The sequence below is a fragment of the Coregonus lavaretus genome (assembly GCF_964263955.1).
Source record: "Coregonus lavaretus genome assembly, contig: HAP1_SCAFFOLD_657, whole genome shotgun sequence".
Lineage (NCBI taxonomy): Eukaryota > Metazoa > Chordata > Actinopteri > Salmoniformes > Salmonidae > Coregonus > Coregonus lavaretus.
Genome location: NW_028164281.1, coordinates 243,103 through 256,688, shown reverse-complemented (window position 1 = coordinate 256,688; position 13,586 = coordinate 243,103). Strand labels below are relative to the sequence as shown.

At 43.0% G+C, this 13,586-nt stretch overlaps 1 protein-coding gene across 1 annotated transcript in view; it reads left to right on the top strand.

The window, feature by feature from the left end:
• Positions 1–13,586, top strand: part of LOC311117249 (ankyrin-3-like) — a gene marked incomplete at its 5' end in the record, with an annotated part of 125,425 nt that overhangs the window by 23,399 nt on the left and 88,440 nt on the right. Inside the window, 2 exons of the mRNA XM_084192220.1 lie at positions 2,049–2,093; positions 3,324–3,424. Coding sequence (XP_084048346.1) covers positions 2,049–2,093; positions 3,324–3,424 — 146 coding nt within the window. The remainder of the gene's footprint in view (positions 1–2,048; positions 2,094–3,323; positions 3,425–13,586) is intronic.

Below are 13,586 nucleotides of genomic sequence, written 5' to 3'. Positions count from 1 at the left end.
ACTGTGGGGACGACATCATCGATGCACTTATTGATGAAGCCAGTGACTGATGTGGTGTACTCCTCAATGCTGTCTGAAGAATCCCGGAACATGTTCCAGTCTGTGCTAGAAAAACAGTCCTGTAGCTTAGCATCTGCGTCATCTGACCACTTTTTTATTAACCGAATCACTGGTGCTTCCTGCTTCAGTTTTTGCTTATAAGCAGGAATCAGGAGGATAGAGTTATGGTCAGATTTGCCAAATGGAGGGCGAGGGAGAGCTTTGTATGCGTCTCTGTGTGTGGAGTAAAGGTGGTCTAGAGTTTTTTTCCCTCTGGTTGCACATTTAACATGCTGGTAGAAATTAGGTAGAACGGATTTAAGTTTCCCTGCATTAAAGTCCCCGGCCACTAGGAGCGCTGCATCTGGATGAGCGTTTTCCTGTTGATTAATGGCCTTGTACAACTCATTCAGTGCAATCTTAATGCCAGCATTGGTTTGTGGTGGTAAATAGACAGCTATGAAAAATATAGATGAAAACTCTCTTGGTAAATAGTGTGGTCTACAGCTTATCATAAGATACTCTACCTCAGGCGAGCAAAACCTCGAGACTTCCTTAGTATTTGATTTTGTGCACCAGCTGTTGTTTACAAATATACAGAGACCGCCACCCCTTGTCTTACCAGAGTCAGACGTTCTGTCCTGCCGATGTAGCGTATAGCCTGCTAGCTGAATGTTATCATTGTTGTCGTTCAGCCACGACTCCGTGAAACATAAGATATTACAGTTTTTAATGTCCCGTTGGTAGGATAACCGTAATCTTAAATCGTCCATTTTATTCTCAAAAGCTTGAACGTTGGCTAATAGGATTGATGGGAGAGGCAGTTTACTCGCTCGCCGTCGGATCCTTACAAGGCACCCGGATCTGCGTCCGCGATATCTCCGTCTCTTCCTCACGCGAATGACGGGGATCTGGGCCTTGTCGGGTGTCTGTAGGATATCCTTCGCGACCGCCTCGTTGAAGAAAAAATCTTCGTCCAATGCGAGGTGAGTAATCGCTGTCCTGATATCCAGAAGCTCTTTTTGGTTATAAGAGACGATGGCAGAAACATTATGTACAAAATAAATTACAAATAACGCGGAAAAACACACATAATAGTACAATTGGTTAGAGGGCTGTAAAACGGCAGCCATCTTCTCCGGCGCTGTCATGTCTCTCTGTCTCCTCCCTCTCTCACCCTCCTCCCTACTCAAATACGTGTCTCTGTCTCTCTGTCTGTCTCTGTCTCTCTGTCTGTCTCTCTCTGTCTCTATCTCTCTGTCTGTCTCTGTCTCTCTTTCTGTCTGTCTGTATGTCTGTCTGTCTCTCTGTCTCCTCCCTCTCTCACCCTCCTCCCTACTCAAAGATATGGCTCTGTCTCTCTATCTGTCTCTGTCTGTCTCTGTCTGTCTCTGTCTCTCTGTCTCCTCCCTCTCTCACCCTCCTCCCTACTCAAAGATATGGCTCTGTCTCTCTATCTGTCTCTGTCTCTCTGTCTGTCTCTGTCTGTCTCTCTGTCTCCTCACTCTCTCACCCTCCTTCCTACTCAAAGACGTGTCTCTGTCTCTCTGTCTGTCTCTCTGTCTCTGTCTGTCTCTATCTCTCTGTCTGTCTCTGTCTCTGTCTCTCTGTCTGTCTCTGTCTCTCTGTCTGTCTCTATCTCTCTGTCTGTCTCTGTCTATTTGTCTCTCTGTCTGTCGCTATCTCTCTGTCTGTCTCTGTCTGTCTCTCTCTGTCTCTATCTCTCTGTCTGTCTCTGTCTGTCTCTGTCTCTGTCTCTCTGTCTGTCTCTCTGTCTCCTCCCTCTCTCACCCTCCTCCCTACTCAAAGACGTGTCTCTGTCTCTCTGTCTGTCTCTATCTCTCTGTCTGTCTCTGTCTCTCTGTCTGTCTCTGTCTCTCTGTCTGTCTCTATCTCTCTGTCTGTCTCTGTCTCTCTGTCTGTCTCTGTCTGTCTCTGTCTCTCTGTCTCCTCCCTCTCTCACCCTCCTCCCTACTCAAAGACGTGTCTCTTCTCTCCTGCTGCATCAGGGTGCCTGTAAAGACATGTCCTTCATAACTGAGCCTCAGAATAAGGTATATTATACACTGCTGGAGAATACTGTTCTATTCTTAGTTGACCTTCAGATGCAGCAAACTGGCTCAGCTCCATTCCCATCTGCTGCTGGATATGTTCTAGTAGTTCTGTTAGAATGGTTCTAGGTTCTACTCCACAAGCTGAATCATCACTTCATTATCAGCACATTATTCGTTTAGTTATAAACAGTTTTTCATGTAAAGGATTTATGCCCACAAAGCTGCTGGTTTTCATCAAGTTTGACATATTATATGAAAACACAAAGCTTCTTATTTCAGTTCCTTTCTTTCCTCATCAGTATTCTCGAGTTCCAAAATGCATGCTTTATTGCAATGCTTTTATCATTACTATCAAGGCTGTCTGTCCAACACTGTTGGATAGCAGGACTGTCAACACACAGATCAGAACACTGTTGTATAGCAGGACTGTCAACACACAGATCAGAACACTGTTGGATAGCAGTACTGTCAACACACAGATCAGAACACTGTTGGATAGCAGGACTGTCAACACACAGATCAGAACACTGTTGGATAGCAGGACTGTCAACACACAGATCAGAACACTGTTGGATAGCAGGACTGTCAACACACAGATCAGAACACTGTTGGATAGCAGGACTGTCAACACACAGATCAGAACACTGTTGGATAGCAGGACTGTCAACACACAGATCAGAACACTGTTGGATAGCAGGACTGTCAACACACAGATCAGAACACTGTTGGATAGCAGGACTGTCAACACACAGATCAGAACACTGTTGGATAGCAGGACTGTCAACACACAGATCAGAACACTGTTGGATAGCAGGACTGTCAACACACAGATCAGAACACTGTTGGATAGCAGGACTGTCAACACACAGATCAGAACACTGTTGGATAGCAGGACTGTCAACACACAGATCAGAACACTGTGTAGATAACATGTTCTCTCCTCTGAGGATCCCTCAGTACTGATCTCCTGTCTGTCTGTCTGTCTGTCTGTCTGTCTGTCTGTCTGTCTGTCTGTCTGTCTGTTTCCTCCTGTCCTGTCTGTCTGTTTCCTCCTGTCCTGTCTGTCTGTCTGTCTGACTGTCTGTCTATTTTCTCCTGTCCTGTCTGTCTGACTGTCTGTCTGTTTCCTCCTGTCCTGTCTGTCTGTTTTCTCCTGTCCTGTCTGTCTGTCTGTCTGTCTATCTGACTGACTGTCTGTCTGTTTTCTCCTGTCCTGTCTGTCTCCTTCAGGTGGCCAGCAGAGACTGTGACTCTAACTCTCTGAGACACTATAGCTGGACAGCTGACACCTTGGACAACATCAACATGGTCTCCAGCCCCATACACTCTGGGTAAGATACAGACTGACTCTATACAGTGGGGAAAAAAAGTATTTAGTCAGCCACCAATTGTGCAAGTTCTCCCACTTAAAAAGATGAGAGAGGCCTGTAATTTTCATCATAGGTACACGTCAACTATGACAGACAAAATTAGAAAAAAAAATCCAGAAAATCACATTGTAGGATTTTTAATGAATTTATTTGCAAATTATGGTGGAAAATAAGTATTTGGTCACCTACAAACAAGCAAGATTTCTGGCTCTCACAGACCTGTAACTTCTTCTTTAAGAGGCTCCTCTGTCCTCCACTCGTTACCTGTATTAATGGCACCTGTTTGAACTTGTTATCAGTATAAAAGACACCTGTCCACAACCTCAAACAGTCACACTCCAAACTCCACTATGGCCAAGACCAAAGAGCTGTCAAAGGACACCAGAAACAAAATTGTAGACCTGCACCAGGCTGGGAAGACTGAATCTGCAATAGGTAAGCTGCTTGGTTTGAAGAAATCAACTGTGGGAGCAATTATTAGGAAATGGAAGACATACAAGACCACTGATAATCTCCCTCGATCTGGGGCTCCACGCAAGATCTCACCCCGTGGGGTCAAAATGATCACAAGAACGGTGAGCAAAAATCCCAGAACCACACCGGTGGACCTAGTGAATGACCTGCAGAGAGCTGGGACCAAAGTAACAAAGCCTACCATCAGTAACACACTACGCCGCCAGGGACTCAAATCCTGCAGTGCCAGACGTGTCCTCCTGCTTAAGCCAGTACATGTCCAGGCCCGTCTGAAGTTTGCTAGAGTGCATTTGGATGATCCAGAAGAGGATTGGGAGAATGTCATATGGTCAGATGAAACCAAAATAGAACTTTTTGGTAAAAACTCAACTCGTCGTGTTTGGAGGACAAAGAATGCTGAGTTGCATCCAAAGAACACCATACCTACTGTGAAGCATGGGGGTGGAAACATCATGCTTTGGGGCTGTTTTTCTGCAAAGGGACCAGGACGACTGATCCGTGTAAAGGAAAGAATGAATGGGGCCATGTATCGTGAGATTTTGAGTGAAAACCTCCTCCCATCAGCAAGGGCATTGAAGATGAAACGTGGCTGGGTCTTTCAGCATGACAATGATCCCAAACACACCGCCCGGGCAACGAAGGAGTGGCTTCGTAAGAAGCATTTCAAGGTCCTGGAGTGGCCTAGCCAGTCTCCAGATCTTAACCCCATAGAAAATCTTTGGAGGGAGTTGAAAGTCTGTGTTGCCCAGCGACAGCCCCAAAACATCACTGCTCTAGAGGAGATCTGCATGGAGGAATGGGCCAAAATACCAGCAACAGTGTGTGAAAACCTTGTGAAGACTTACAGAAAACGTTTGACCTGTGTCATTGCCAACAAAGGGTATATAACAAAGTATTGAGAAACTTTTGTTATTGACCAAATACTTATTTTCCACCATAATTTGCAAATAAATTCATTAAAAATCCTACAATGTGATCTTCTGGATTTTTCTTTCTCATTTTGTCTGTCATAGTTGACGTGTACCTATGATGAAAATTACAGGCCTCTCTCATCTTTTTAAGTGGGAGAACTTGCACAATTGGTGGCTGACTAAATACTTTTTTTCCCCACTGTACATTTTATGGACACAGTCAATTTTACAATAATTCTATTTAGTTTGTTTTTACTCCTGAACTTCCTCTACCCTCAAACTCTCCGATCATTTTCATGATGTCCATCCGGTTTGCTTCTCTATGCCATATATAACCAATATACACAAGCAGTCAGGAAAGCAAAGGCTAACTTTTTCAAACAGAAATTTGCATCCTGTAGCACTAACTCCAAAAAGTTTTGGGACACTGTAAAGTCCATGGAGAATAAGAGCACTTCCTCCCAGCTGCCCACTGCACTGAGGCTAGGAAACACTATCACCACCGATAAATCTACAATAATCGAGAATTTCAACAAGCATTTTGCTACAGCTGGCCATGCTTTCCATCTGGCTACCACTAACCCGGCCACCAACTCTGCACCCTCTGCTGCAACTTGCCCATGCCCCCCCCCGCTTCTCCTTCACACAAATTCAGACAGCTGATGTTTTGAAAGCGCTGCAAAATCTGGACCCCTACAAATCAGCTGGGCTAGACAATCTGGACCCTTTCTTTCTAAAACTAGCCGCCGAAATTGTCGCTACCCCTATTACTAGTCTGTTCAACCTCTCTTTCATAACGTCTGAGATCCCCAGAGATTGGAAAGCTGCCGCGGTCATCCTCCTCTTCAAAGGGGGTGACACTCTAGATCCAAATTGCTACAGACCTATATCCATCCTGCCCTGCCTTTCGAAAGTATTCGAAAGCCAAGTTAACAAACAGATAATCGACCATTTCGAATACCACCGTACCTTCTCCGCTATGCAATCCGGTTTCCGAGCTGGTCACGGGTGCACTTCAGCCACGCTCAAGGTCCTAAACGATATTATAACCGCGATTGATAATAGACAGTACTGTGCAGCCGTCTTCATCGACCTGGCCAAGGCTTTCGACTCTGTCAACCACCGCATTCTTATTGGCAGACTAAATAGCCTTGGTTTCTCAAATGACTGCCTCGCCTGGTTCACCAACTACTTCTCAGATAGAGTTCAGTGTGTCAAATCGGAGGGCCTGTTGTCTGGACCTATGGCAGTCTCTATGGGGGTGCCACAGGGTTCAATTCTTGGGCCGACACTTTTCTCCGTGTATATCAATGATGTCGCTCTTGCTGCTGGTGACTCTCAGATCCACCTCTACGCAGACGACACCATTTTGTATACATCTGGCCCTTCATTGGACACTGTGTTAACAAACCTCCAAACGAGCTTCAATGCCATACAACAATCCTTCAGTAGCCTCCAACTGCTCTTAAACACTAGTAAAACTAAATGCATGCTTTTCAATCGAACGCTGCTGGCACCCGCCCACCCGACTAGAATCACCACTCTCGACGGGTCTGACCTAGAGTATGTGGACAACTACAAATACCTAGGTGTCTGGTTAGACTGTAAACTCAACTTCCAGACTCACATAAAGAATCTCCAATCCAAAGTTAAATCTAGAATCGGCTTCCTATTTCGCAACAAAGCCTCCTTCACTCATGCTGCCAAACATGCCCTCGTAAAACTGACTATCCTACCGATCCTTGACTTCGGCGATGTCATTTACAAAATAGCCTCCAACACTCTACTCAGCAAATTGGATGTAGTCTATCACAGTGCCATCCGTTTTGTCTCCAAAGCCCCATACACTACCCACCACTGTGACCTGTACGCTCTTGTTGGCTGGTCCTCACTACATGTTCGTCGTCAAACCCACTGGCTCCAGGCCATCTATAAATCACTGCTAGGCAAATCCCCGCCTTATCTTAGCTCATTGGTCACCATAGCAGCACCCACCCGTAGTCTGCGCTCCAGCAGGTATATCTCACTGGTCATTCCCAAAGCCAACACCTCCTTTGGCCGCCATTCCTTCCAGTTCTCTGCTGCCAATGACTGGAACGAATTGCAAAAATCTCTGAAGCTGGAGACTCTTATCTCCCTCAATAACTTTAAGCATCAGTTGTCAGAGCACCTTACCGATCACTGCACCTGTACACAGCCCATCTGAAATTAGCCCACCCAACTACCTCATCCCTATATTGTTATTTATTTTGCTCTTTTGCACCCCAGTATCTCTATTTGCACATAATCTCTTGCACATTGTTTTTTTGTCAATTAGTATAGTTGAGTTTAACCACAATATTTGTTGCATTATTTGTTCTGTCGTTTCTGGAGGATTAAATTGAAATTGCATCTTTCTATGGCTTGTTTTAGAAATAGTGATATTTGGGAGATGATTTCCTTTTCAAATAACTGAAAGTGAGAGGTTGTAATCTGAATAAAGGGGAAAAGGCCATTCTTGAACATTGGGTGAGAAAATCTTACTAATTTGCTAGAGAACCAGTTCGGATTTAAGTATAGCTTTTGTATGACTGAAACTTTTAGTGATAGGTCTAATGATTTAATATTTAATCATTTCTGTCCCCCAAATTCATATTAATTATATAAATAGGCCCGTTGAATTTTGTCTGGCTTGCCGTTCCAAATAAAATATAATCTTTTTTTCTCATATAATTTTTAAAAACTGTTCGCTAGGCGTAGGCAAGACCATAAGCAAATAGGTAAACTGGGTAATACTAAAGAGTTAATCAGGGTGATTTTTCCACAAATTGACAGGTATTTACCTTTCCATGGTAGCAAGATCTTATCTATTTTTGCTAACTTTCTATTAAAATGTATTGGAGTGAGATCATTTATTTCCTTTGGGATATGTATTCCGAATATATATCCACATCACCATCAGACCATTTTATTGGTAAACTACATGGTAATGTAAAAATTTTATTTTTTAGTGATCCAATACGTAATATAGTACATTTGTCATAATTTGGTTGTAATACAGAGAGGTTAGAACATGTATCTAGATCCTCTATGTTGACTGTGGAGGGATCCAAGTTGTGGATTTAAAAGAAAACATGAATCATCAGCGTACAATGACACCTTTGTGTTTAAGCTTATTGTTGGATCTGATTTTAATAGCTAACATTTCGATGGCCATAATAAATTGATATGCCGATAGTGGACAACCTTGTTTCACTCCTCTTGACAGTTTAAAACTTTCTGAGAAATAGCCATTATTTACTATTTTACACCTAGGGTTACTATACATGATTTTAACCCATTTTATAAGAGATTCTCCAAAATTGAAATGCTCCAGGTATTTATATATAAAACCATCGTACTTTATCAAATGCCTTTTCAAAGTCTGCTATGAATAGCAGGCCTGGTTTCCCATATTTTCCATAGTGTTCTATTGTTTCCAGTACTTGCCTTATATTATCTCCAATGAATCGTCCATGTAAAAAACCTGTCTGATTAGAATGAATAATATCCGACAATACCTTTTTAATTCTATGCCCTATACATTTTGCATCATAACACTGAAGTGTAAGGGGCCTCCAATTTTTTTTATGGACTGGATCTTTATATTTTCCACTTGTATCCTGTTTCAGTAATAATGAAATCAGACCTTCTTTTTGAGTGTCTGATAATCTACCATTTACATAGGAGTGGTTAATACATGCTAACAACGGTCCTCTGAGTATATAAAAAAAGGTTTGGTATACCTCGACTGGTATGCCATCCAACCCTGGAGTTTTCCCGGACTTAAAGTCTTTAATTGTATCCAGAAGTTCCTCCTCTGTAATTTCACCTTCACATGAGTCTTTCTGTATGGCTGTTAATTTTACATTATCAATAGAAAAAAATCTCTACAATTAGCTTCAGTTAGAGGAGATGGAGGCGACTGAAACGAAAACATATGCTTAAAGTACTTTGTTTCCTCCTTCAAAATATAATTTGGTGAATCATGGGTGACTCCGTCATTTGTAACCAGTTTCAGTAAATTATTTTTGGTAGCATTTCTATGTTGAAGATAAAAAAAAAAAAATTTGTGCATTCTTCCCCATATTCCATCCAGTTTGCTTAATTTTTTATTATATATTACACTTGATCTTTCTTGAATAAGTTCCTCCATTTATTTTAGTTTTTCCTCTAATTTATTCTGAGCCTCTATGTTCCAGTTTTTATTGCCATCTATCTGTTCTGTTAGACCTTCTATTTCCTTTGTTAGTGTGGACTCTTTTGACCTAAATTGCTTTTGTTTTCGAGATGAGCACTGAATTGCATGGCCTCTAAAGGCACATTTAAAAGTGTCCCATACAATAAGGGGATTTGCTGTACCTATGTTATGTCGGGAAAACATCAGTTATAAATTCCTCTGTCCTAATTAAAAACAAGTTATCATCCAATAGGCTTTGATTAAATTTCCAATATCCTCGCCCACGTGGAAATACGGTAAGAGTAATGTATATGCCAATTATATGATGGTCCAACCGCATTCTGTCCCCTATCAACGCTTTTTAAACTTTTGGTGCCAACGAGAATGACATATGAAAGAAGTCAAGACGACTAGCTTGATTGAATCTCCGCCATGTATATCACACTAGATCAGGATATTTAAGGCTGTGGTGGTTTTTCTTAAAGAAGAGCGTCTTGTTGATCGGATGGTTGAGCATGGCGTACTTCTTAAAGGTATGTTTTATTAAAGTTACGCCGCTTTTTTCTCAGTCAACAAGGGTAACAATTTCGAATGTACCGCCGTTCATTCCCAATGAGCTATTGGAGCGCGAGTTATCGCAGTTTGGTAAGTTTGCAAGTTCAATTAAGTTTGTCCCGTTGGGTTGCAAACACCCGGCTCTGAGACAGGTTATGTCGTTTCGGCAACAGGTGTTTATGTTTTTGGACTCACCGGAGCAGACTTTGGAGTTATCGTTTAAGTACAGTACAGTTGAAGTCGGAAGTTTACATAAACCTTAGCCAAATACATTTAAATTCAGTTTTTCACAATTCCTGACATTTAATCCTAGTAAAAAATCCCTGTCTTAGGTCAGTTAGGATCACCACTTTATTTTAAGAATGTGAAATGTCAGAATAATAGTAGAGAGAACGATTTATTTCAGCTTTTATTTCTTTCATCACATTCCCAGTGGGTCAGAAGTTTACATACACTCAATTAGTATTTGGGAGCATTGCCTTTAAATTGTTTAACTTGGGTCAAACGTTTCAGGTAACCTTCAACAAGCTTCCCACAATAAGTTGGGTGAATTTTGGCCAATTCCTCCTGACATAGCTGATGTAACTGAGTCAGGTTTGTAGGCCTCCTTGCTCGCACACGGTTTTTCAGTTCTGCCCACAAATTTTCTATAGGATTGAGGTCAGGGCTTTGTGATGGCCACTCCAAATCCTTTACTTTGTTGTCCTTAAGCCATTTTGCCACAACTTTGGAAATATGCTTGGGGTCATTGTCCATTTGGAAGACCCATTTGTGACCAAGCTTTAAGTTCCTGACTGATGTCTTGAGATGTTGCTTCAATATATCCACATACATTTCCTTCCTCATGATGCCATCTATTTTGTGAAGTGCACCAGTTCCTCCTGCAGCAAAGCACCCCCACAGCATGATGCTGCCACCCCCGTGCTTCACGGTTGGGATGGTGTTCTTCGGGCTTGCAAGCAACGATGGTCATTATGGCCAAACAGTTCTATTTTTGTTTCATCAAACCAGAGGACATTTCTCCAAAAAGTATGATCTTTGTCCCCATGTGCAGTTGCAAACCGTAGTCTGGCTTTTTTATGACGTTTTTGGAGCAGTGGCTTCTTCCTTGCTGAGCGGCCTTTCAGGTTATGTCGATATAGGACTCGTTTTACTGTGAATATAGATACTTTTGTACCTGTTTCCTCCAGCATCTTCACAGGGTCCTTTGCTGTTGTTCTGGGATTGATTTGCACATTTCGCACCAAAGTACGTTAATCTCTAGGAGAACGCGTCTCCTTCCTGAGCGGTATGACGGCTGCGTGGTCCCATGGTGTTTATACTTGCGTACTATTGTTTGTACAGATGAACGTGGTACCTTCAGGCGTTTGGAAATTGCTCCCAAGGATGAACCAGACTTGTGGAGGTCTAGAATTTTCTTTCTGAGGTCTTGGCTGATTTCTTTTGATTTTACCATGTTGTCAAGCAAAGAGGCACTGAGTATGAAGGTAGGCCTTGAAATTGATCCACAGGTACATCTCCAATTGACTCAAATGATGTCAATTAGCCTATCAGAAGCTTCTAAAGCATGACATAATTTTCTGGAATTTTCCAAGCTGTTTAAGGGCACAGTCAACTTAGTGTATGTAAACTTCTGACCCACTGGAATTGTGATACAGTGAATTATAAGAAATTCAGTCTATAATTTTAATGGTAGGTTTATTTGAACAGTGAGAGACAGAATAACAACAAAAAAATCCAGAAAAACGCATGTCAAAAATGTTATAAATTGATTTGCATTTTAATGAGGGAAATAAGTATTTGACCCCCTCTCAATCAGAAAGATTTCTGGCTCCCAGGTGTCTTTTATACAGGTAACGAGCTGAGATTAGGAGCAAACTCTTAAAGGGAGTGCTCCTAATCTCAGTTTGTTACCTGTATAAAAGACACCTGTCCACAGAAGCAATCAATCAATCAGATTCCAAACTCTCCACCATGGCCAAGACCAAAGAACTCTCCAAAGATGTCAGGGACAAGATTATAGACCTACACAAGGCTGGAATGGGCTACAAGACCATCGCCAAGCAGCTTGGTGAGAAGGTGACAGCAGTTGGTGCGATTATTCGCAAATGGAAGAAACACAAAAGAACTGTCAATATCCCTCGGCCTGGGGCTCCATGCAAGATCTCACCTCGTGGAGTTGCAATGATCATGAGAACAGTGAGGAATCAGCCCAGAACTACACGGGAGGATCTTGTCAATGATCTCAAGGGAGCTGGGACCATAGTCACCAAGAAAACAATTGGTAACACACTACGCCGTGAAGGACTGAAATCCTGCAGTGCCCGCAAGGTCCCCCTGCTCAAGAAAGCACATATATACATGCCCGTCTGAAGTTTGCCAATGAACATCTGAATGATTCAGAGGAGAACTGGGTGAAAGTGTTGTGGTCAGATGAGACCAAAATGGAGCTCTTTGGCATCAACTCAACTCGCCGTATTTGGAGGAGGAGGAATGCTGCCTATGACCCCAAGAACACCATCCCCACCGTCAAACATGGAGGTGGAAACATTATGCTTTGGGGGTGTTTTTCTGCTAAGGGGACAGGACAACTTCACTGCATCAAAGGGACGATGGACGGGGCCATGTACCGTCAAATCTTGGGTGAGAACCTCCTTCCCTCAGCCAGGGCATTGAAAATTGATCGTGGATGGGTATTCCAGCATGACAATGACCCAAATCACACAGCCAAGGCAACAAAGGAGTGGCTCAAGAATAAGCACATTAAGGTCCTGGAGTGGCCTAGCCAGTCTCCAGACCTTAATCCCATAGAAAATCTGTGGAGGGAGCTGAAGGTTCGAGTTGCCAAACGTCAGCCTCGAAACCTTAATGACTTGGAGAAGATCTGCAAAGAGGAATGGGATAAAATCCCTCCTGAGATGTGTGCAAACCTGGTGGCCAACTACAAAAAACGTCTGACCTCTGTGATTGCCAACAAGGGTTTTGCCACCAAGTACTAAGTCATGTTTGCAGAGGGGTCAAATACTTATTTCCCTACTTAAAATGCAAATCAATTTATAACATTTTTGACATGCGTTTTTCTGGATTTTTTTGTTGTTATTCTGTCTCTCACTGTTCAAATAAACCTACCATTAAAATTATAGACTGATCATGTCTTTGTCAGTGGGCAAACTTACAAAATCAGCAGGGGATCAAATACTTTTTTCCCTCACTGTAAGTGTATGTAAACTTCCGACTTCAACTGTATGACAACAGGCTGTATATGGCTTATGCTAGTACGGGTAGTCAACGGTGTTTTGAGTGTGGGGATGTTGGCCATAAGCGACATGCTTGCCCGAAAAGGGAGAAGGCGAGGGTGGTCCTCGTAACGCCTGGACCCACTGATGTAGGGAGAGGTGGGCCGACAGTGGTAGAGCAGCCACAAGCACCTGTTGCTGAGGAATAAGTTGTCCCTGTTGAGGGTCCTGAGTTGCAGCTTGATCCAGAGGGGATCATAGCGTCTGATGTGCAGCAGAAAAATATTGTTGTAGGAGGTAAGGACGGATCTGGGGAGCCATTTCCCCAGACTCGGGAGGAGATGCCCGGTACGAGTGATGGGGTACAGGAGGGGGTTTAGGTGGAGCTAGTCTCCCAGGTAGTGGAGGAGATGCCCGGTACGAGTGATGGGGTGCAAGTGGGGAGTGTTGAGAGGGATGTGGCAGAGGGGAGTCAGGGGTCTTTGGCTTCAGTTGAGGAGGATCAGGAGAAGGATATGGACATTTCTGATATCCCTGTTGATATGATAGCAGCTGGCGATGACTCAATTTACAATCTAGAGGAGGTAAATGGCTTCCTGGATCAGACTTTTGGGAAATCTGTTAAATTGGCATATTTTTTGATGTTGATAAGTTTGTGAGGTCAGTTGTGGTGTTACAGAAGCCGGTGGGGTTAGACCAGTTGAGTGTGAAGAAGCGTTTCCGCTTGAGGAAATGTGTTACTGCTGTCA